Source organism: Ischnura elegans, chromosome 7, assembly GCF_921293095.1.
Source record: "Ischnura elegans chromosome 7, ioIscEleg1.1, whole genome shotgun sequence".
Classification (NCBI taxonomy): Eukaryota; Metazoa; Arthropoda; class Insecta; order Odonata; family Coenagrionidae; genus Ischnura; species Ischnura elegans.
The window spans coordinates 4,820,429-4,842,094 of NC_060252.1; the positions used below are offsets into that span (position 1 = coordinate 4,820,429).

The window sequence follows — 21,666 nt, forward strand, 5'->3', positions numbered from 1 at the left end:
AGATGACACATATCTTGAAAAATGCGGGAATTATTCAAATCAAGAAGCCGATGTGGAATATCTTGGAGCTTCCGAATTTTCCAGAACTGTTGATGACAGTCCCCCAGACAGATGACAGTCACAGACAGATACCCCCGTCACTGAGACATCGCAAATTTGCAATGCTGGTACATTTACATTTTGTGATGAAGTAGACGTTCGATTGGCAGGCGCCATGATTAATTCCATATAAAATTAATCATTGAAGGATTATGACAGGTAATTCTTCATTCTCATGGAGTGATGCCTTAATATTGATGATTTCATAGCAAGAATAACTTCAGTTTTCATTCTAAGAGTTCACAAGTAACGTAATTGCTACTTATTTCGGTAACATCACCCTCAATTATTGGATTCTCACTTCGAATGAAATATGGAAGGTCCAAGCTGAGCAGCAATTGACGTAAAATCAATCAAGAAGCCCTCAGATTAATGCAAATGGACCAGAGTGCTGACTCCAACTCATAAGTCATTGGTTCATAAGAAATGGATCGAAGGAAGTTCTGCTATAATTTATAATCAAAATATTCTCATTCACCCGAGACGGATCCTGCTTCCCAGACACTCTTCACCTCATATGATAGACACAGAATTCAAGAATTCGCCTGAGTACAACTTGATTCACAGTCAATGGGCAAATAGGATCGATCAAGAGGAATCTGTGGCAATAAGAAAAACTATGAAACAACATCCTAGAAGTACATAACCGCAATTAAGACCAACACGGCCATTTTTGTGGATGAGTGAAAATAATGAAATGATTTTAAACGCTCGCAGATATCGTCAGCTCGAAGCGAACAGCCAAGTGGCTGCCGCCTCCATGCATTTCTCAGCATTTTCGCTCCCAATCATTCTCATGGCCTTGAATGGATAACGCTTCCGTGCTAGCGTTTCTCTGTGTAGAAAATTTTCATTCAAATGAGAGAACGAATGTTCAATGAAGCATTGAAGGCGTATTGATAGCAATCATTCAACTTGATGAATTATGCCTTCTAATATGAGAGTAATAGGAGACTGAAGTGTGGCAATTCCTTGGGATAATCATCATTCACCTTGGCCAAGTCTATAACCAATATCTCCGGAAATGTATTCCAAGAACTTGGCGAAGAAAAGACGTCTATTTAATCCGAATATCTCTTTCTTAAAGTAAATATTAGATTAGCTGTTTGCGATTGGACTGAGCATAAAGTTTCCCCGCCGAATGATGATGCCGTCCAACAATGGGTGCACTAGATGGCAGGCCACGCGGTGAGCTGTGATTGGAGGAGGGGAAAGGAGGAAGGAGGGGGGGGGGGAGAAATCCCTGCTTCCACGCTACACCGCGAGAGGCGCTCGCTCTCTCGACCACTCATTCCATTCATTCACCTCTCATTCCGGAATGAGGGATACATGTGTCGGGGTGCTTCAAGAGTCTTAAAAGATAATATGTCCACCGTGTGGATTTTTTTCGTGACTTTACACGTGGTTTGCTTCCACCAGGGTTTGGAAAAAATTGAGACACGAAAACATTGGAGAAAAATTAACTTATCATGTTTTATAATTGCACAAAGAATAGGGAATGCATGTCGCACACATTTAAAACCTTTAGTATTGAATTAAAAGCATGAAACAAGCAATTTTGAACGCAGCACGCGCGTGTGTGTACCTCTATATCACTGGTGAAATATGTAATGGTACCATCATTACGTCAACCTATGCGTCGAACCAAATTCTCCCGATGAAATTTCCCGTAGAATGAGATGGAATTGTGGAGTAACTTGCAGAATTACTGACCACCAATTCAGAGATCCGTAATTTAGAGTCCCGGCTGGGCCTAATGGTCTTTTCAAGAAGAATTTCAGCTTTAAGGTAAATCGGTATTGTTGGTATTAGCATAGAGTATTTACTTACTTATATGGTATTAGTTAGGCGGTAAAGTACTTACCGTAAAACCTAGTTATGTTCCTTATGTGTTTATAAACACTCAATTTCGAAGCATGATCATCAATGGTCAAAATTTCTAAGATTGGTTCGACTCAGAAGCTCTCCGCTCAACTCTCCTACATGCTAATCTTTTCACACATTCGTATCTTTTCTCTTTCGCATCCTTCTCTACATTTCCCATGCATGCATCTCATTCCAGGCCTTTCTTTTCCGTTCTTCCCATCCATTTGTCCCTCCATTCTTGTCTTCAGCAGGCCATCGTGTCTCTAGATATAGTTGCTCTGTCTTCTTAACATGGTGTTAATGAGGCTTCTCTTCTCTCCTATTCCTCGTAGGACTTCCTCAGTACTTACTCAGTAGATCCACTTTATCAATCAATTCACTCATAATTTTTCCGTAGCACAAAAATTCGAGGTGGATTCCGTACCCCAGATTTCTCCGCCAAAGTCATTGCCCAAACATTGCACGAATATGCGCCTGAATCACCATATTGCCTCACGGCCTCGCTTTCGAAAATAATTGGAGCTTCGCTGCACTGAAATTGGTACCATCTGTTCATTTGAGGCAGCGACGCGAGACAACTGTATGGTATTTGGAGGAGGCGACCGACAGCTGAAGTCATTTGCACCATGAAGGAAGGGTAAGGAAGGAAGGTTGGAGAGAAAACCGGCGTCGGCATTAGCCTGCTCTTAACAAAAGGCGCCAAGGGGACCACGGCTTAACGTCCCATCCGACGGACGGAGTGTTGCTCTTGAAATTTCCTCCACTCAACATTCAAGCAGTGATCGGGCAGTCCATGAAAAATCCTCTGCCACCGCCGGAATTTGAACCCGAGCCCACGGGATGGGAATCCAACAATCAAGCCACCACACTAACCCGATCCCCGCGAGACAACCGTTGACATTTCAATATTTATTCATATTTCGTCAATAAAAGAATGTATTAATGCCGTCAAATGCGAATGCTCACGATTTAACCATATTGTCATTCTCATGAATGGAAATATTTACAAATGCAGGAAACAAAAATAAACTAATTCGTTTTTCTAAATGGCTGATTGACTCTAACTACTACTTAATCAATTGTTGTTATAGTCCACTTAGTCCAAATAAATCACCTGGTCCAGACGAAATCCCTTCTCGCGTATATAAAGAACTAGCCTCAGAACTTGCCCCCTACTTGCAGTTTATATTCAGTAAATCCATCAAGCAACACGAAGTACCTAATGACTGGAAAATCGCTAATGTAACGCCTACATTTAAAAGTGGAGACAAGGAACAGCCATCTAATTACAGGCCGATATCTTTAACGTCCATCTCTTGCAAAGTCCTTGAACACATCGTAGTCAGCTCGGTAATGAAACACCTAGACGCGCAAAACTTATTAATGGGAAATCAACATGGATTCAGGAAAAGCAGATCGTGCGAAACTCAGTTAGCGCTATTCGCCCACGATATTTTAGTCTCCGGGGAAGACAACATTCCAGTAGACGCGATTTTTCTTGATTTCAAAAAGGCATTTGATAAAGTACCCCACGGAAAGTTAATAATAAAACTGAAATCTTATGGTCTAGACGAAGATGTCATTTCCTGGATTAGAGAATTTTTGAGCGACCGCGTCCAAAGAGTAGTATTAGACGGTGCAGTCTCCAATGAGGTTAGAGTCACTTCTGGCGTTCCTCAGGGTAGTGTCATAGGCCCACTCCTATTCCTTCTTTATATAAACGACATTGGCGAAGTAGTACACAGTAAGTTACGATTATTTGCAGACGACGCTGTAGTTTACAGAGAAATTCGTTCCAGCAAAGATATAGATGAACTAACGAATGACCTTGCTGCTATCCAAGCTTGGTGCGATGCTTGGCAGTTAGAATTAAATTTGGAAAAATGCGTCGTAATGAATTTCTGGAAGAAGAATAACTCCCTACAGCGTAACTATGTCATTCGGGGCACGCAGTTAAAGGCAGTTGAATCTGTGAAATATCTAGGGGTTAGACTCAATAATGATCTATCGTGGAATAAACATATTCGAGAAATAACCGGTCAAGCTAATCGTAAAATGGGTTTTGTTAAAAGAATATTAGGAAAGTGCGACGACAAAGTGAGAGAAATTAGCTGCTTTTCCCTCGCTAGACCACATTTGGAATACGCTGCCAGTGTTTGGGATCCTCATGAAAAAGGCTTAATAACAGAGTTAGAACGCGTGCAAAGAAGAGCTGCCAGGTATGTGAAAGGTCGTTACGATAGTCTTGTTAGTGTAACTGACCTCTTAGATAAACTCGGATGGGAATCTCTGTCGGACCGTAGATTGAAAAATAGACTAAACCTTTTAGATAAATTCAAGAGCAGTGTCTTTTCTGACGAAGTTAACCATATCTTGCGGACGCCAACGTACTACGGAAGATCAGATCATATAAATAAAATAAGAGAGATAGATTGCAGAACAGACAGATTCCGAATGTCATTTTTTCCACGATCAATAAGAGATTATAACGGCAGCAATAGAACTCGTAAATGGATTGCATGGCTTGTAGTGTAGCCTACTAACCTATGTAAAACTTAATGCATGTTTCTGAAATTCTATTCTATATTCTATTTCTAACAGCATATAGTAGTATAGTTTGTTATTATACGGGACGTTTCTTGGACGGTGTGGTGTGCATGAGGGAGTCCAAATGCATGCTGCATGCTGGTGATTGATCACCCCCTGCCAAACACCCTAGAGGTGGCTCGCAGGGTAATTTGTAGATGTAGATGTAGATGTTGTTGTCTAATTTCACGAACATATTCACAGTCTTGAAGATGGAAATATAACTGACTATACATTGTTGAGTAATTAATTAATCCTTAATTATACTGTTGTGTCCTCAATTACATTAATCCTCGTGAGGAAAATTAAACATAACTAATAGTTTCTAATGCACTTGACGCCATTTCTGAGTTAACCCCGCCATAAAAAAACATTTATCACGAATAAGTCACCATCGTCATTTTCTTTGCGTTTAGGCGGAAATGGGACGAGGAAGCAAAGAATTTCTCAGGGGAAGCACCTTTGAATGGCAGTCACTGACCGTGGCGGAAGGAGGAGGTGACGGATTGGATGGCTGCATTGCAGGCGACGACACCCTCAGCGAGCCATTGAGCCAGCTCACTAGGAGAGGACGAGTCCCTCGCTCGCTCGCTTCAATGACTCAAGGAGGATGCTCTCAACCGCCTTTCGTTTTAACCCAATTATGAATGCCCTTCTTAGCTCGTAAATGTATATTTCTGTGGGTCCGAATCAGGAACGAAGCTTTTTCCCTCATCGCGACTCCCCGCCATCCACCCTCAAGCGGAGACCACTAGGCCACGGACACCACTAAGGGCCGTATTCTTAGTCGACCCTGTAGGGCCAACCGACCCTGGATACGTCATCAGCCCCTACATAAACCGTTCTCGCCCTAAATACGCCACATCAAACCCTACTTATGGCCGTTTTTGGAACTAAACGGGCCCTACTTGATGTAGGGTACCCGAACCAGCCCTACACCCTACAAAAACATGGCGGCCAAATATCGTCTGCTGAGCACTTCTATTAAAGATTCTACGTTACAATGGACATTAAGGGAGACGAGCTCACACAAACCATTTTAAAATGTACAGTAACACAGCGGAAAGGTAATAATACTACCACATTATAACCACCAAGTTAAATAAATAATAAAATTGACTGAACTATTAAGAACAATTCAGCGGTATACTTGCATCTTGTTTCTAAGAATATATCATAATATTTTTCACTTTTGGCACTAGGTATACTTTTGGGAAACCAATACTTCGTTTAGATATAACCATATAAAATGTATTTTCATGCCACTATTTGTCACATAATAAACTTAACCACGGAAGGTGAAAGCGAATGACGAACCTTGATGATGCAACTCAAGTTCCCACGCCAATGATCATATTTGCTCCGTACTTATTACTTTATTACTATCTTGTACAGACTGATTTTGAAGTAATTTAAAGGCAATGAGGTTCCACTTTTGGCTCGATATGAGGGTATTTGTAGCGATAATTAAGGTACCGACACGACCTGGCGGACGACACCTATTGTTTATTTACCTTGAACCGTTACCCAGCAATACGCCCGAAAATTATCGGACGTCTTTTCTTAGTTTCATAGTTAGTTCCCATTAAGCCACCAGAGTGGAAAATTGGCGCTGTGCCATCATCTACGTCATCTCAGAGAACTTGACGACGGAATCACCCCCCACCACTTATGTAGGGTCGACTGAGAAACGCATGTAGGGGCCTTTTGTTGTGTAGGGACGGATATGTAGGGTCGACTAAGAATACGGCCCTAACACTCTCATACCCCAATTCTTCGATATGCTTCCATTTCATCAAGTACGTCAATGGGTAACTTCGGATTCAAATTTAAGTCACGCAAACAAAATATATAGCAAACGCATTGAAATGTATAGTTTTCCGGATCACGCCAATTGACAGGAAAACGTCGGAATAGGAAACCTCCCAGGCTCCAAATAAACAACTCACCCTGGCAACTTGCCAGACCCAAGAGCAACTTACACTCATCAGTCGAAAACGAATTTTCGGATCTTTTTTCTTTGATAATTTTACAATCAGTTAATTTTAACTTAAACATGAGGTTGCACAAACTGAGAAGCACAGTTATATTTGTTTACATACCGTCATCCATGTTACGCATCAACACAGCCTTATCAATCATTATCATTTGTGAGTGGGAGTGACGGAAATTCTGATCGCTATGACATGTGGCCTAATCCTAATAAGTGCCAGTGAGAATTAGTATGATAGGGCGTTCAGTTATGATTGAAAGCGCTGCAGAAATAAATGTACAGAGTTTATTTCAGAAGTGAGCGAGTAAAGAGAGGTCCTTGCCTTGGGACGACTCACTCATTTTAATGACTCAACGAGGATGCTCTCAAATGCTCTTAGATTTTTAACCCAAAATTCCAATTATGAATGCCTCCTTTAGCATGTAAATGATTATTTACATGTACCTGATATTCACTCAGTTTTTCATACCTACCGTTATTCGCGTTTCTCATCAACACAGCCCCAACAATCATTACCAATGAATCGAAATGATGGAAACGCTTTTTTTATGTTAAGCGACCAAACCCTCATGAGATTTTAAAAAGAACTCCATTTAGGTCGACAACACGGATATTTAATATTTGTTAATTTTAGAGCATGATCGGCCTCGTAGAGCCAAGATTAAATAGCCGGAGAAATCGAAACACGAGGAATCGGCTAATTTGAAAATGCAACGGAGAAAAAAATTGGATAGATTATGTAATAAAAAAGTGAGGGGCACACGAAGAGAATTTATGATTTGAGAATACTATATTAAGCTACGTCAGATGAAACAGAGGAAGACAAATAGGACGGCGAAGGAGACTAAGTGGAGTGAATGGGTATTAGTCCCGGCTATATGATTTCATTGGAGAGAGGATGTAGGTTTATGGAATAAAGGCTGTGACAATTTTAAGGTAGATTCAACTCCTCGATGTATGCGTTGAATCGAACGAGACTCCGATATATATATATGTGCATTACAAATAATATCATAATAATCATTACAAATAATTATTTTACATGATTATCATAACTTATATGGTCAACAGATATTAATTTTTATGCCCTATAAGTGAAAGTTTAAAATAAAAGACCGACAAATTTCTTTGAAGCAACATCAGCTCCTCACCTCTCCGAACCATTACTTATGAAATCGCTCTTTCTGTTCAACCCCAAATGGAGCTTTTTTACGTCACCAGTTTAAATCCAATTTTGTCATCGAAAATAATTCGTATGAACATGCATGGGACAAAATAAATGGGTAAAATTTGATAATGCGTGAATTTATTGAATAATTTTCAAAAATCTGTCCTTGGGTATGACGAAATTCCGATTCAAAAATATTTGCAAACGGAAAATGTTAGTAAAAATTCTTAATCACCACAGGGTCAAAGGCTTTTTGATTTAGATGGAATAATTCATAAGTCTATTAGACATTTTTACAAAATTAACACCCTTTCCACGTTGATTTTGGCGATCGAAGTATATTAAATCTAGAACTGGAAAACCTTTGTGTTTCATGCATGTTTACAGCCGAGTCTTTGTTCGATGGACTGAGGGGCCTGCGGGCATAGTCCATTCATTTCTTCGATCGGAGCCAATCAGCCATGATTTCTCTCTCTACCTTGGTGAAGTAGTGCACTCCGGCGAATTCGAGGAGAGTGGCGATGCAGTAGAAGAAGGACATGAGCAGGAACCAGTCGAGGGCGGTGGCGTAGCGGACCTTGGGCAGGTCAGTCCGGCTGTCCAGGCTGATGGTGGACAGGGTCAGCACAGTGGTTATACCTGCAACGGAGATATGCATGCGTGGCATTTGAAAACAAACACAGCGATTCAACGCCCAGGTTGCTATTTGTCACCCCTGAACTTCGAGACTTTTAATTGAGAGTGTCCGAAATGCTTCAACCAGGATATGGTAAGCTCTCAACCCACTCAGCTATCATGCCCCTCCCCCTTCACACACAAATGATTCGTTGAAATTCAATGGTCAAGGTTTATCGACTTTTTTAATTACTATTTAAGATTTTGTTGGAAAGTAAGTATTTTTATCTTAATTGACCAGTCCTCTTAACAGCTTTTCGAAACATTTACTTTCGATCTTTAGGGCTGTTTCCATGTATATAATATAAAATTTAAAAAAAAAACATTTATATCGTGATTCTCCTCCGGTAAAAAAGTGTTCAGCTTCCATTATGAGTGAATATGTCTCCATTGCTAAAATTTCAAGTTAAATGAAGGGCTCGCAGTTTCAATTTCGTGCGTCAATTTATAAAAATAATCCAGGACATCATAGCGAATGTTATACCTTAGCTGAGTATTTGGGTTCCAAGTAAAATCATTTCAGGGAAGGTCTGTGACTTTTAATAGGTGAGTAAAATATAAAATATTTGAATACGTATTGCATTTCATGGGCGTACCCAACAGGGGGTTGCAGGGGGCAGCTGCCCCCCCTAGAAGAAAAAGTAAATTTAGTTCAAAACGAATTTTTTGGACAAATTTTCTTTAAATCCAAGAAAAGTGATATTCGTGTAAAACATGCAATAAAAATAAAAATATTTTTTCCGAGAAAATAATTTTAGAAGTTAATAAAGAGCTGTTATGATTTCTTGAAATTTTGGAGTCCTTAACCTTTTCTGTGTTTCAACACGAACGACCTCGGCTTGCCCCCCTCTACTTTTGATCCTGAGTACCCCCTCGTTGCATTTCACTCTTGATTTGAGCCTTATTCTTCCTTCTAGGCTCGTTGATGCCCCACATCTAGTGATGCATACGATGGATAGGTGCACGTGTTCACCTATTTTGACGCTGGCTACTCATGCGCCTTCTCCTCTCATCCTATGCGGGCAAATGAATATTGCTAGGGAACGGGAGAAATGTACTAACAATAGAGATGCATGATATGAATGAATGACATTTACGACACGCTATAGTAAACATTTTTCGCTTATAGCATATCACACATAATGGAAGAATTTGCAGATAAATAATTCAACGCCAAGCTCTGACCCAAGCGTAAAATCTGTTGTCCCCAACGCCAATAGGATGTGCGCCGCGGGAGACTCGAAGGCTGCGCGCCAGGCGTAGATTGTTTGAGCGATTGAGAATAGATATCTTTAGGAGCGACACGGAGAACATAATATTAGAGCCAAGCTATAATTACAGGTTCGGCAGATGCGATAAATTAAGAGAGATATTTAGCCGAACCTGTGAATTCGTATTTTCCCCAAACAACAATATAGGACTCTGATAAATGCTCCGTGGAACTTGGTGGGACTATAATTTGTTAACTGTTTGGGTTCTAGCAACCCCCGCCACACACCTATTGAGGTGGATTACGGAGAAGTATGAAGATATATATATATAGATTTTTTACGCGAAGGAAAACGAAAATGCAATGGCAGCAACGCTTTCTGCCAAGTGGTGTACCTCCATAACAGGACACATCTTAGCCACTCGCATGGTCTCATTTCCTGACAGATTACCTCTTTAAATGTAATAATAACATTAATAAAGTTTCAGGAGTGTATTGTAGACTGTATTAATAACTACGTTCGCTTAAAGCAAGAAAATATTTCTAGGGAACTTTTTTATGATTAAATTTTACGCTGTTTTTAGTATTAATTGGCAAAGTTTTGGCTGTACCCTGAATATTTCAGTAAAGCAAATTCCCAGTCTCACAGGTCGCCACCAGCGAATACACAACGATAAATACAAATAGATGATGAAACAAAGAGATAGGAACACAAATGGTTAATGATGGCACGGTGGTGAGTGGTGTGGAGATGAAACAAAAGCCGGAAACACATGGACACCTCGACTGGCAATTGAACCACGGATTTTCCGGTCAAATTCTCGGGCTCCCGAAGTTGTCATATTTCAAGTGCTTTCGGTGGGGAGTTTATTCATCCCATACTGGCCAGAAGTAGTCCAAAGCATCGGCGAAGAGATGGAAATAAATCCCACCACCACGGAAGAAATATCACACAGAATGAAATGATAGATAGGCACTCTCACAAAGAAGGATAGGTGAAGGGTCGAGGTGAAACACTTTCCATTTGCTTTCGGCTGCCACTTGAACACCACGCCACCGTCATCTGTTTGTGCACCTATCTCTTCGTTTCATCTTCTTTTTGTATTTATGTAAGTTTAAAACATGCCATGCACCAACAAATGGGGACAAAATATGATGGGTGAATCGTTACTTAATCTCTCCTCCTGGTATTCGATAGATAGTAGGTTTTTAGAAGGGAGGCAAGGCAAGGGTAAGGCGAATTACTGACCGAGGCCCACCCTGTCTGCGGTCGCTTCGCGGTGGATCCAGAAGGAGACCCACGAGAGGACGACGATGAGGATGCACGGCACATACACTTGGATGAGGAAGTAGCCCGTGTGGCGCTGCAGGTTGAAGTTCACCTGCAGCACGGAAAACTCCCCTGCGGAAACACAAAACAAAAAGACAGGCACGAGTGGAGTCACATTCAATGAACGATACACACTGCTAAAAGAATATCATGTCTCACGAGTAATAAGCGTAGAGGCCAGCAGAAAAATCACCCCATCGTTGCATGCGTTTCATATGGTTCTGATTGGCATTTTAGTGTCATTTATCAAAAGTATCATTTAAATTATGCCCTGGTCGTAATGGAAAACTCGCATTTCCTGAATTTGGAGAATAACCACAGAAATAGGTAAAATCAAATAACACCACGCATGATTGACTCGAACTGAAAACATGGCAAATGCTTAAAATAATTTAAATCGAAATTGAGGCACTTGTAATTAGAGCCTGTTGATTAGAATAGAATATGTTTTGTACCTTACCGAGCCATAGTAGCGAATTTTTAAAAATAATTACGTAAGGAGTCATTCATTATTCATGGCAAAAACCACTCGAAAAAACTCCATACACGAAAGAAACGGAAATGAACTGATGACACTCAATTTTTTCTTCTATTTTCTTTTTCCCCCAATAAAATACTTATTTATACTTTCCTCCTTCTCATCTTAGGAAGAAAATTTCACAATACATTTATCATAATGCCATTTGTTATTATGATATATTAATATATTTGTTATGTTGATTATTTAATGCAATTTCATGTTTTTTTGGAAAATGCCAGATACATAATTCAATCTGAAATAAAAATTTGAGAGCATTTGTTATTTTTTAACTAACAGCAACATTCATTCTTAATAAATTTCGAATATTGTAAACATATTTCCATAGATTAGTATGACTTCTATACAGAATAATATTACAATGCCTCGACCATTACAACGAGTCTCGACCATTACAAAAGTACCCTCGAACACGTCCTCTGTCTTGAAATATTTCGCTGACTCCAAGTGAAAGGAGTTAAAAAAACTACTTGTAAAATATAATCTCATTGCAAATTGCTAATAGCTTCTTTAAATGCCTCTTAAGATTTTATGTGCAGTGCGTAATCAAGAATATTAGTAGCATGAATCAAAAAAACATGAGTGGTGATCATTATTTGTGCTGTACTTCACAAAGGCATGTGAGAGGACGTTTAACGAATTACGAGACAATACATTAACTCTGACACACTTCACTTTTATCACCTTTTATTTGGAATATTTTGTTATTAAATCTCTTGCCAAAATCTTTATTTGATCTCAAATTTGCTAAATTAGTTACTCAATCTAATATAACATATGGTTAAGTTTGGATTGAACTATAGCTGACGAAAAATACCTCCCTTTAATATTAATATTCGATCAACAAGTAATGGCTCTAAGCATCAATATGATAGTGCCATCTTTCGATATGTTTACGAAGGAAATTATTCCAAATATTTTTATCCCTGCATTGTATTAAAAGATGGCAACTAATTCCTAGGAAATTCCTTGTTTAACCTGACGATTTGATTGCCATGGCATTTCGACACTTATGAAGCGAAACGAGGGTTTTGATTCAATAAGTTGGGGAGAGAATATGGATAACATTTTGACTGAAAATGAAATAATAAACCACATTAATTTTTACTGAAAAACGATTGCATGATAGATTCTTTCTACGAAATAATTTGTGAACTTTACTCTAACAAAAGTTATTGGAATGCAGAGAAAATTTACTTGTTACGCAAGTAAAAAGGAAATTCAAGAGAGAATTTTCAAGAAAAATCAAAAAATGGAGGGTAACGATGATTTTTCGGAGTGGTCACGCTTCTTTCATTACATTTTCCGATTCTATGTAAATAAATCTAAATAAATATTTTCTCGACATCATGCGGTTGCAACTTTTTATTAACAGTTTTTATGCTCGTAAAACCACGCTAAAACCAAAAAACTGTGTCACAAAACCACGCTAGACGAAGCATCACAGGAGATGGACCTGATAATCATTTATACACTGATAGAACCTATGACCCTGGGTGAAACGGGAACCTGTCTCATTAGGAAAAAGTTGGTGACTCGTGTGAATACACTTGAGATCCATTCACTACGCCTTAAAAACCAACCGAAAGGAAGGATTCATCAAGAATACGTGGATTATAAATAATAAACCATGCAAAATCGATTGAATACGATGTCTGCAAGTTGACGCGAGTTACCTTCCCTGCGGACGAGGGAGAGATTCCGCTGTGGGCTCCCCATCAAATCGAACTGCGAGAGTGCCATTCCAGGAACGAAGTTGACGCTGTTTCCGGATTGCCACTGATAAACAAGCTGCTTGGATGTGTAGGCGTCTGAAATGCGAGTAAGAATGTTATTAGCAGACTTTCCATGCTTACAATGTTTAGCCAAAATTTCTCAGATAGTACAGGAAAAAATAAATATGGAATTACAATTTTCGCGTGCCGAAGATAAATGAATTGGATTGTATCTGCGCTTTCCTGTAACACAGACTGAAAGTATTCTATTTTGCGATGCAATTAGTAGCACTGCTTATTTATCTCACCACGTTCATGACCAAAGGGGTATTAAGCTAATTATTAATTAATATTTTTGAATTGGTGGGTAAAACCATACCAGGGGATATACTGATGAGAAAAATTGTGGAGAAATTTTTTCGCAAATCAATGAAAACAAGAAACCAAAACATATAAGTTTTTGGCTTGATTCCATTGAGCGTAAACATTTTTATTTTGGGATATCAACTTCTAGGGGTTATGCAACGGAAAATAGCTAATGAAGCTCAGAAGTTGGTTTAATATAACATAAATAATTCACCTCTTCAAATGAATTCCTCTCATCAATAGCTGCATAAAAATGACTTGCTTAACTATTGCGCACCCTTTACTTATAATGACTATGAGAATTGATGGAATAGCATCGATTGGTACTCACAGCTTCCCAGAATCAAGGGACACGACTGTCTGTCCATTGGGAAGTTCCTCAGCTCCATCGGACACTTGGCTTTAATCGTGAGCCTGTTTCAATGACAATTGCATTCGGATTATGTACAGCTTACGATGCACTATTTAAATATGATTTTTATTTACAATGGCCCATTATGTAGGCGGTTTGAGGTTCTTTTCAGCGGTACCTCAGATAAATATTTTATTTTACCCTTTTCAATGGCTTATCTGAATAGAGCTCGACTTCTCTAAAATATATCAGCCGGCAACATTACATTCGAATGAAATTGCCAACAAAAAGAAAGGGAATCGCTTTAATATTACTGGCGAATGAAACTTGTTGGAATGGGTGTTTGAGATTGCGGGGGAGTTGGCTGATGAAAGATAAGCACTGCACTTCCCATGAGACACAAGCACAATTGCCAAGTAATGATTCGTGAACATGCTGCAAGCCATTCGAATTTACATTTATGAAAATTTTGAGCCATGCATAAAATATTGTGAAAAATTTTTCAAAGTTAGGTTTCGGAACTTTAACTACAAATAAATTAGAGCGGAGAGTAAAAAATGCATTTTGACTGCTTAACAAATCACTGCAGAGAATTAGATTTTTGGACTATAATTAAAATTCCGCGCTACATTTTTCGTAAATTAAAATTGAAATTACAGATTTGCATGCATATGGTCATGCCGATGCTGTTATTAAAAGCAGGCGAGAAACGTTGACAAATCCAGGAATATATCTTTTTGACACAAAACTTAAAATTTGGTAGGCACAACTTACTTCTCACAAAATAGATGAGATTTAGGTTTGTCATTCGATCAAATTTTCAGTCAATTCACGATACAATCCTGCAGTTGAAGTTAAATCACGCTAGTAGTGTTTGCACCAAAATATAGAAAAAGGTTTAGTTTAAAAATATATAACAACTCAATTCCCACAATTCCATTTACCCCTTATTTGGTTTTTTAATCTTGATTTTGGTTAATTTTACGTTGGGGTAACCGTTTTTGATAGTAAGCGTGAGAAGTATTTGTTAAGAATCGGGAAGTCGCGAGCGTAATTCTCGATTCAAATCTCTCCCTCCATGAAATTGCTATTGTGATAAATTATTCAAATTTAGGTTCCAAAACTTAAACTACAAATAAATTGGAGCGTAAAAAACGTATTTTTGAATGCTTCGCGAATTACTAAAAAACATAAAGCAAATGATAGCCGTGTTCAAATGTGATAGTTAATTACAATGGATACCACTTACTGCATCTGAACCGAATTATTAATAAAGAATATATCCTCAATGAAAATAATAATTTCCATCTCGCTAGATGTGCTGCTACTCATAACTCACCCTGGGCATTTTCCATTTGCTTTCGGAGAGAATGTGCTCTTGCAGCCACGGGAATGGCATATTTCCAGTTTATAGAAGATTTGGAATTTCCGCATGATACGATTCCCAATTTTTTCTGACTCCTAATACTTGAAGAAGTGCAGCCTCTCCGAATAAATACTCCATTTGAGTTGAAAAATAGGAGAGTTCCATTATTTCAATTGGAATCGGTAATTGGGGATTTTCTGCAGAGGTTCCGAAACAAAAGAAGGGAATCCAGCGGCTCCGATTTCGAAGTATCCTTGGCCTATTTTTTATTGAACTCAATACGGTATCCCCTCTGTGAGAAATCTAGAAATTGTGCGTGTCGCCTGAGATCTTGGGGGTTACGTACGTACTTACATCGAGCATTTCGTTCCACTTTAAGTGCCATGGGAAACTTTGACATTATATCCTACGCTCTTGCATTTTGGATAGCACTTGGAAGTTGGCTCGAAAGGGGCGCTTCAAATACAGTCGCGGAGAGCGGCATATTTCCTCACCTCATGGAGTAGAGTATGTCCCCGTCTTGTCCGATGCGCAGCAGTTTGTTGGGCACTGTGATGGTGTGCACGTAGGAGTTCTTTCCGTTGTGGAAGTAGGTGTCGGGTCGCCAAATCCGCTCCAGCATTTTGATGCTCAGACTGAGGCTCTTGATGTGCCCGGCGCCGGAGAAGCTCAGCCTCGAGTCCCTCCAGTATTGGCGAAAGTAGCAGTCCATTGAGTAATCCTGCGAACATGCAATGCAAAGGCTCACTTCATTTCTCCATCAGATGATCTGACTACTTCACAACCACTCATTAAACCCCTATGTTAATTATCTGGGCCATAATGTCCATGTTTCAATAATATTACAAGATTTCCTGGGAAACTGATACCAAAATTGTCATTAGGCTCCGTGTTTCTGTATTGTTACTGCTGACCTTTCGGCCAAGGTTGGCTTCACGTCAAATACGTGTCTTCGAATTTCCATCTTATTGGTTGTTACATACAGCTGTAGGCTCTCAAAGACTCGTTCCTGCCCAAAAAAAGAGTAGCCAAGCAAAACTTACCGTGATAACCACCCAAAATAAGACTTAACTCACGAAAATATAAACGTATATGTAGAATTGAACAGCAAAATTACTTGGGGAATTAGTGTCTCAAAATAAATGATGGCTATGTATACCCAACTTCCAAGTTTACAAAATCAGATATAAAGTTAAACACGGTAATGGAAAACAGTTAAACACGGTATTGTAATGGAAATCGTATGGCATTACCCACAGCTATCTTAACATGTTCCACTCAAATGATGAAGGGAAATGACAATCTGCGGTAGTTATTATAATTAGCGAAAATTTTCATTTAATACTAATGACTTCAAAACTTAGATAATTGTGTCATCAATATTAAGGTTTGTGCTGATATTACCACCCAACCACATTGCTTAGTGATAATAATGAAAAAAGAAAACATGATGAGGAAAATTTCATTTAGAACTGAAATAAATAGAATTTACGGATTATCACACACTTGCTTAAATCCTATTGGTCGCTAGTTTCACTCCACGTCCTGCCCAAAATATTTAATCAATTTACTACTTCTATTAATTTAAGAAGTAATTCATGCGTCCCAAAATTTCAATTTGAACCGTCCAACTTAACGGAAATAATTCAGAAAAAGACTTAAATTCTCTAATGATATTGACATTCAAAGACTATTATCCTAAAGCAATGGATTAATATTTCAAATTAAAAAAAAAGCGCGTTCGTCCCTTCCATTCGCGCCAATAAATGCGATGAATGAAAATTAAAATGACACAATCATCAAATAGAAATTTATGCCTTATCCTTCAGTATACCAGTGTAATTTTCTAAATGACTACCGTGAGATTAGGGCAAAATATACAATCATGGAAATTACCGCGGATAATTTGTACATTGTAGGTAGTTTTTAAATTGTACGAAATACTTTGAATGAATAATTAATTGGTTTTTTATGTGCTTTAAATAGTTACAGTCATTGAAAATGCTGAAGAGTAACATAAGATTTAAACTCTTATTTCTCCAGGAGAGGGAATACTCCGCAATAAACAGAGGTTTCTGCAAAAATGTAGCCAATGCCGAACGAATAAGTTTTGAAAAAATGTACGCATTGAGCACATATGTTTCACACACACTAGATATTATTCCTTTCACGTATGTACTAACTGATATTTTAAAACCTACTGATTGATGAAGACAGAGGCAACATAAAATTTTGACGTGGTTTGTTTCCCGGGCGTCAATTGAAACGCACATACCTTGTAATACATAGGTCACACTTATGCAACACTGCTGATTCCTTTCCATTTCTCTCCATAAAAGTTCCAAGATATCTTTATTTACTTAGGGCATGTAACTTATTAGTTGCTCGGGGCTATTAAGAGATGGCATTCCTTTCACAAACACTCACCCCTCTCGTATCAAGTGAGGCTAAAACTAAGAATCGTCGTATTACTCATTTCAAACTTACTTTTTCCTCTGGCAACTTTCAAAGTAGTTTAATTACCCCCTTGATATAATTTACTTCAAATGCAAATATAAAAAATTACCCTCTTAGAAAGAAATAAGATAGAACTCTCATACTTATCCCTGAAAATGTTGATAATATAGCATATGTAGTCTAAGGACTGCATTTGAAAATTCGACTCGGATTGAAGTGCTTTCTCAATCGACGATGCCCAGCTCTAGGACCACGTAAACATTTCATCAACATATATTGAATATAAGCTTAAAAATTTGCATAAGAATAAGTAATAATATTTTTCTATACGATTAAAAATAAATCATTCATAGCTTACCATGTCCAATTCGGAAATGGGCCCCATGCTTCTAATGAGTATGTTGGTACGGACAACGGTTGGGCGACCTGGAAATTATCAATTTTAACCATCAGATCGATAACATAGATAAATTCGGGTTTTACAACACAGCTAAAAAGGTAAGAGAATTATTCACTTTCTATATGTTGAAAAATGGGGGCATTGCTGGTGATGCGGTCACGGTGAGGTTGAGGTTGACTAATTGTACGGAAAATCCAGAGAGAAAAAATTATTCGTCTTAACTGGGACTCAAACCCGGATCCCCCGACTTCCGGTTATGCTACTGAGGCATCATTCTCCCCTGTGGAAATTTCTCTCACGTAGAATGATGCACTCCATAAAAACTGCTGTCAAAGAAGTCTTCCATCGTTAAGCTTACCATCATACTTAGCTTGCGATAAGATTATATTGGACAATTTATTGGCATAAATTTATTACTTATGATGTTTCGGATCGTAGTCAAAAATTGTGAAAATGTTAATTTTGAGAATTCCTGTTTCCGGTGGCATGAATAAACATAGAAGAGAATATCCGGAGGCAGAGCAGCTGGAGTGAAAACATGCCCAATGAACACAGAACATTAGTAGCATGAAAATTGAAAATGAGATTAAATACTGTGAATTTTATTAGAAATTAAGTGTATTACTATAAGTGAGTTATATTCCTTCATTTGTGGATAATAATATTTTTTTTCGAAATAATGAATATACATTTGACTTCATAATTCTGCATCGGCACAATTCATCCAACATTTAATGCTTGATCCACAGTATGTTGCCATGGGAACTCATAAACCTGGATAGCGTGGTGGTCTGCGCAATGGTCTAGGTTTGATTCCCAATACTGAAGAATGTTCCTTCTTATCAATTCAAGTGAATTTCAACGTTCACGCAGCATGACCGAAATATCACACGTCCTTTAGGGAGAGAGGGATAACCTCATATTACAATCAAATTGTATTTCTAGGTCCGATAAAATAAAGAATATATTTTTCATAACGGATGGATTTATACATTTGTTCTTCCTCCAAACAATGAAGGTCTTTCATAAATGCTGGGTTGAACTCATGTTCTTTTATTTCTCAAATCAAAAACCAAATTTTAAAAATGTATTTTCTTAGAGGTTTAAGGCCATTGTCCCCACATCTTCCGCCACACAACTATTTATGTCGTAGCATGTAGGTGTGAGATCATGATCACTTGAAATGGATCGCAACAAAAATTAAACCTGCTGTACGTAATGATAACAGTTTTGAAATTAACTAACCATCATTCACAATACATCACCGATTTAAAGATTACAGTCCATTATCACTTGCGCATTTTTATAATATGGTATTTCCTGGAGTATAGGTCATTTAAACAAAAGTTATTAGTCATAGCAACAATGACCGCAGAGCTCATAGTGACCAACACATCAATCCTGCCCGAGAAAAAGCATGATACAACAGCTATGACCCCATCGCATACTTGAAATTCCCCTTCAAACTCATCAAATTGGCATCGTTACGCTTCCCCAGTCTAGTTTACTAATCCACTGTCACTCAACTGCCTCGGTGAGCGCCGCCGATGCAACTTCACTGAAATGGACGCCCTAGACAGGATAAGTGCCAAACGCCCACTACTACCTTTCAATATGGATCGAGATATAACACTTAGTCAGTTCCAGAAATCAAATGCAGAGTTCCTCATAGAAACACCAACTCTAGGGCATTTTAAATTTCCCTGAATATTTATTTCACAGCGATCTTTTTACACGTTTGGCCGGCCTGGAAAAAATTCCTTTGAAATTCCCAAAAATCATGGGAATGTTTCCGTTAACTTAACATTCAGTCGCTCCAAATGATTGGGTCGATTTTGCTTGTTTATCACCACCATTAGTTAAATAGCGTAAACGGGGGTATTATTTTATGATGTCAAACTAAATACACTGCAGTTGGTGTAATTTCATGGGACCCAACAATTCATGACTAATACCGCATAATTTATGGTTCACGTTTGATACCTTTAGATTTATAGCCGCAGAAGTGGATAGATCTTAGTATGGGTTTTGGTAAATAGAAGAAAAGAAGCTGAAGAAATGCTTCGTTTCCTTCCCATTAACATTACAAAGCAGCTGTTTCCAGTAGTAAAGGGGATTCCTGGATGTTACCCGTATACCCCTGACATTTCCCTCGTGGGTGTGCTCATCGCGAACTAAAAGAAGAGTGGATTCAGTGACGCTGTATTGGCTTAATTGCAGATCGCGAACGAGGAGAGGCAAATGACGAGCTGGGGATTCGGAGAGGCATTCCAGCGGACAGACAGGCGACAAATGGACCCACGACAGTTGTGTGATTGGCAAATGGACGCCCGAGGCACGAATGCTTCGCGTCGATACAGGAACAGGATGTCACAAATGTAAAAATCCTCGCGACACCTTCGAACATGCAATATCAGGGAGGTGAAGCATGTGGGCTGGATAGAATAAAGAGTACTTGAGTGGCAGTATGGCAAACACACTCTCAGAGCTAGAATATAAGCATTAGTAGACAGAACCAAAATATATATATTAGCAAATGAATGTTTTAATGAAGCCATGTCGCATTGCTTACATAAATAAAGTCGGTAGGTACTGTTGAGTCAAACTTTTGAAAAAGTAGCAGTCAAAAGACATTATTATTGAATTTTCCACATTCCATTAATCTATCTTGTCTTTTCAACGCCTAAGAATTGCATCTCGGTCGTTCATAAGGTCGTGATGGATCCCATAGTAAATTTTTGCAATCGAAATAGAAAATTTACAGCTGTTATAACAATTAGCATACGAGGATTGTCCGGAAAGTAAGTACAATTATGTTTCATCTCCTCCGAAACGCTAGTGTCACAGTTCCGCGCATGCGCACTGGTCTTTTCGGTTCATTGTCTTTCGACTGACTTTACTAAAGTCTGGTCGTGTCGTATTTACATTTGTTACATTATCACGCGCAGTCGCAGCTAATCCAATTTCAAATAATCAGACATGATGGAATTCTCTTGTGTAAAATTTCCAAAAGGAAAATGAAAGGAAAGTTTTGGTAAGTTTGGAGATAATGCCAGTAGATGGCTGGTATGATACAGGTTTACATGCAAATGAAAGACTGCAAGGACGACATCTACGAAGATATCACAGAAGTAAAAACAGGTTTAAACGGGTGAATAAAAACCTTATTAATTTAAGTGATTGGAACGCTGTCGTCGGCGAACGTCAGGATGGAAGAATAACCGGAAAATATCGGTTATGAATTGAAAATAAAAGAGGAGAAACGCCTCTGGTGCTCCGCACAAATTAGTGGTTACCAACGAACTGCTTAAGACTGATATGCTAAGGAGGCATGCATGAAATATGTGCAATTCCCCATAAGTTTTAGTATTTACAACGAGAAAGCCATCAATTAAATCAATGAGGAGGGTTTGTCTATATCCGCGTAGAAATAATTAGGATCCTGTGATTTCAAGTGATAGCCGAGACGGAGTATGATTTGAAAAAGACGTTGACAAATATGAAGAGGACAATGTCCAGATATCAGCTGAAAATGGACAAAAAAG

At 38.6% G+C, this 21,666-nt stretch overlaps 1 protein-coding gene across 1 annotated transcript in view; it reads right to left on the bottom strand.

The window, feature by feature from the left end:
• Positions 1-21,666, bottom strand: part of LOC124162014 (gamma-aminobutyric acid receptor subunit alpha-6-like) — an 85,728-nt gene that overhangs the window by 32,569 nt on the left and 31,493 nt on the right. Inside the window, exons 3-8 of the mRNA XM_046538333.1 lie at positions 18,080-18,147; positions 15,759-15,985; positions 13,878-13,960; positions 13,142-13,276; positions 10,847-10,999; positions 8,191-8,351 (exon numbers count right to left, since the gene is read on the bottom strand). Coding sequence (XP_046394289.1) covers positions 8,191-8,351; positions 10,847-10,999; positions 13,142-13,276; positions 13,878-13,960; positions 15,759-15,985; positions 18,080-18,147 — 827 coding nt within the window. The remainder of the gene's footprint in view (positions 1-8,190; positions 8,352-10,846; positions 11,000-13,141; positions 13,277-13,877; positions 13,961-15,758; positions 15,986-18,079; positions 18,148-21,666) is intronic.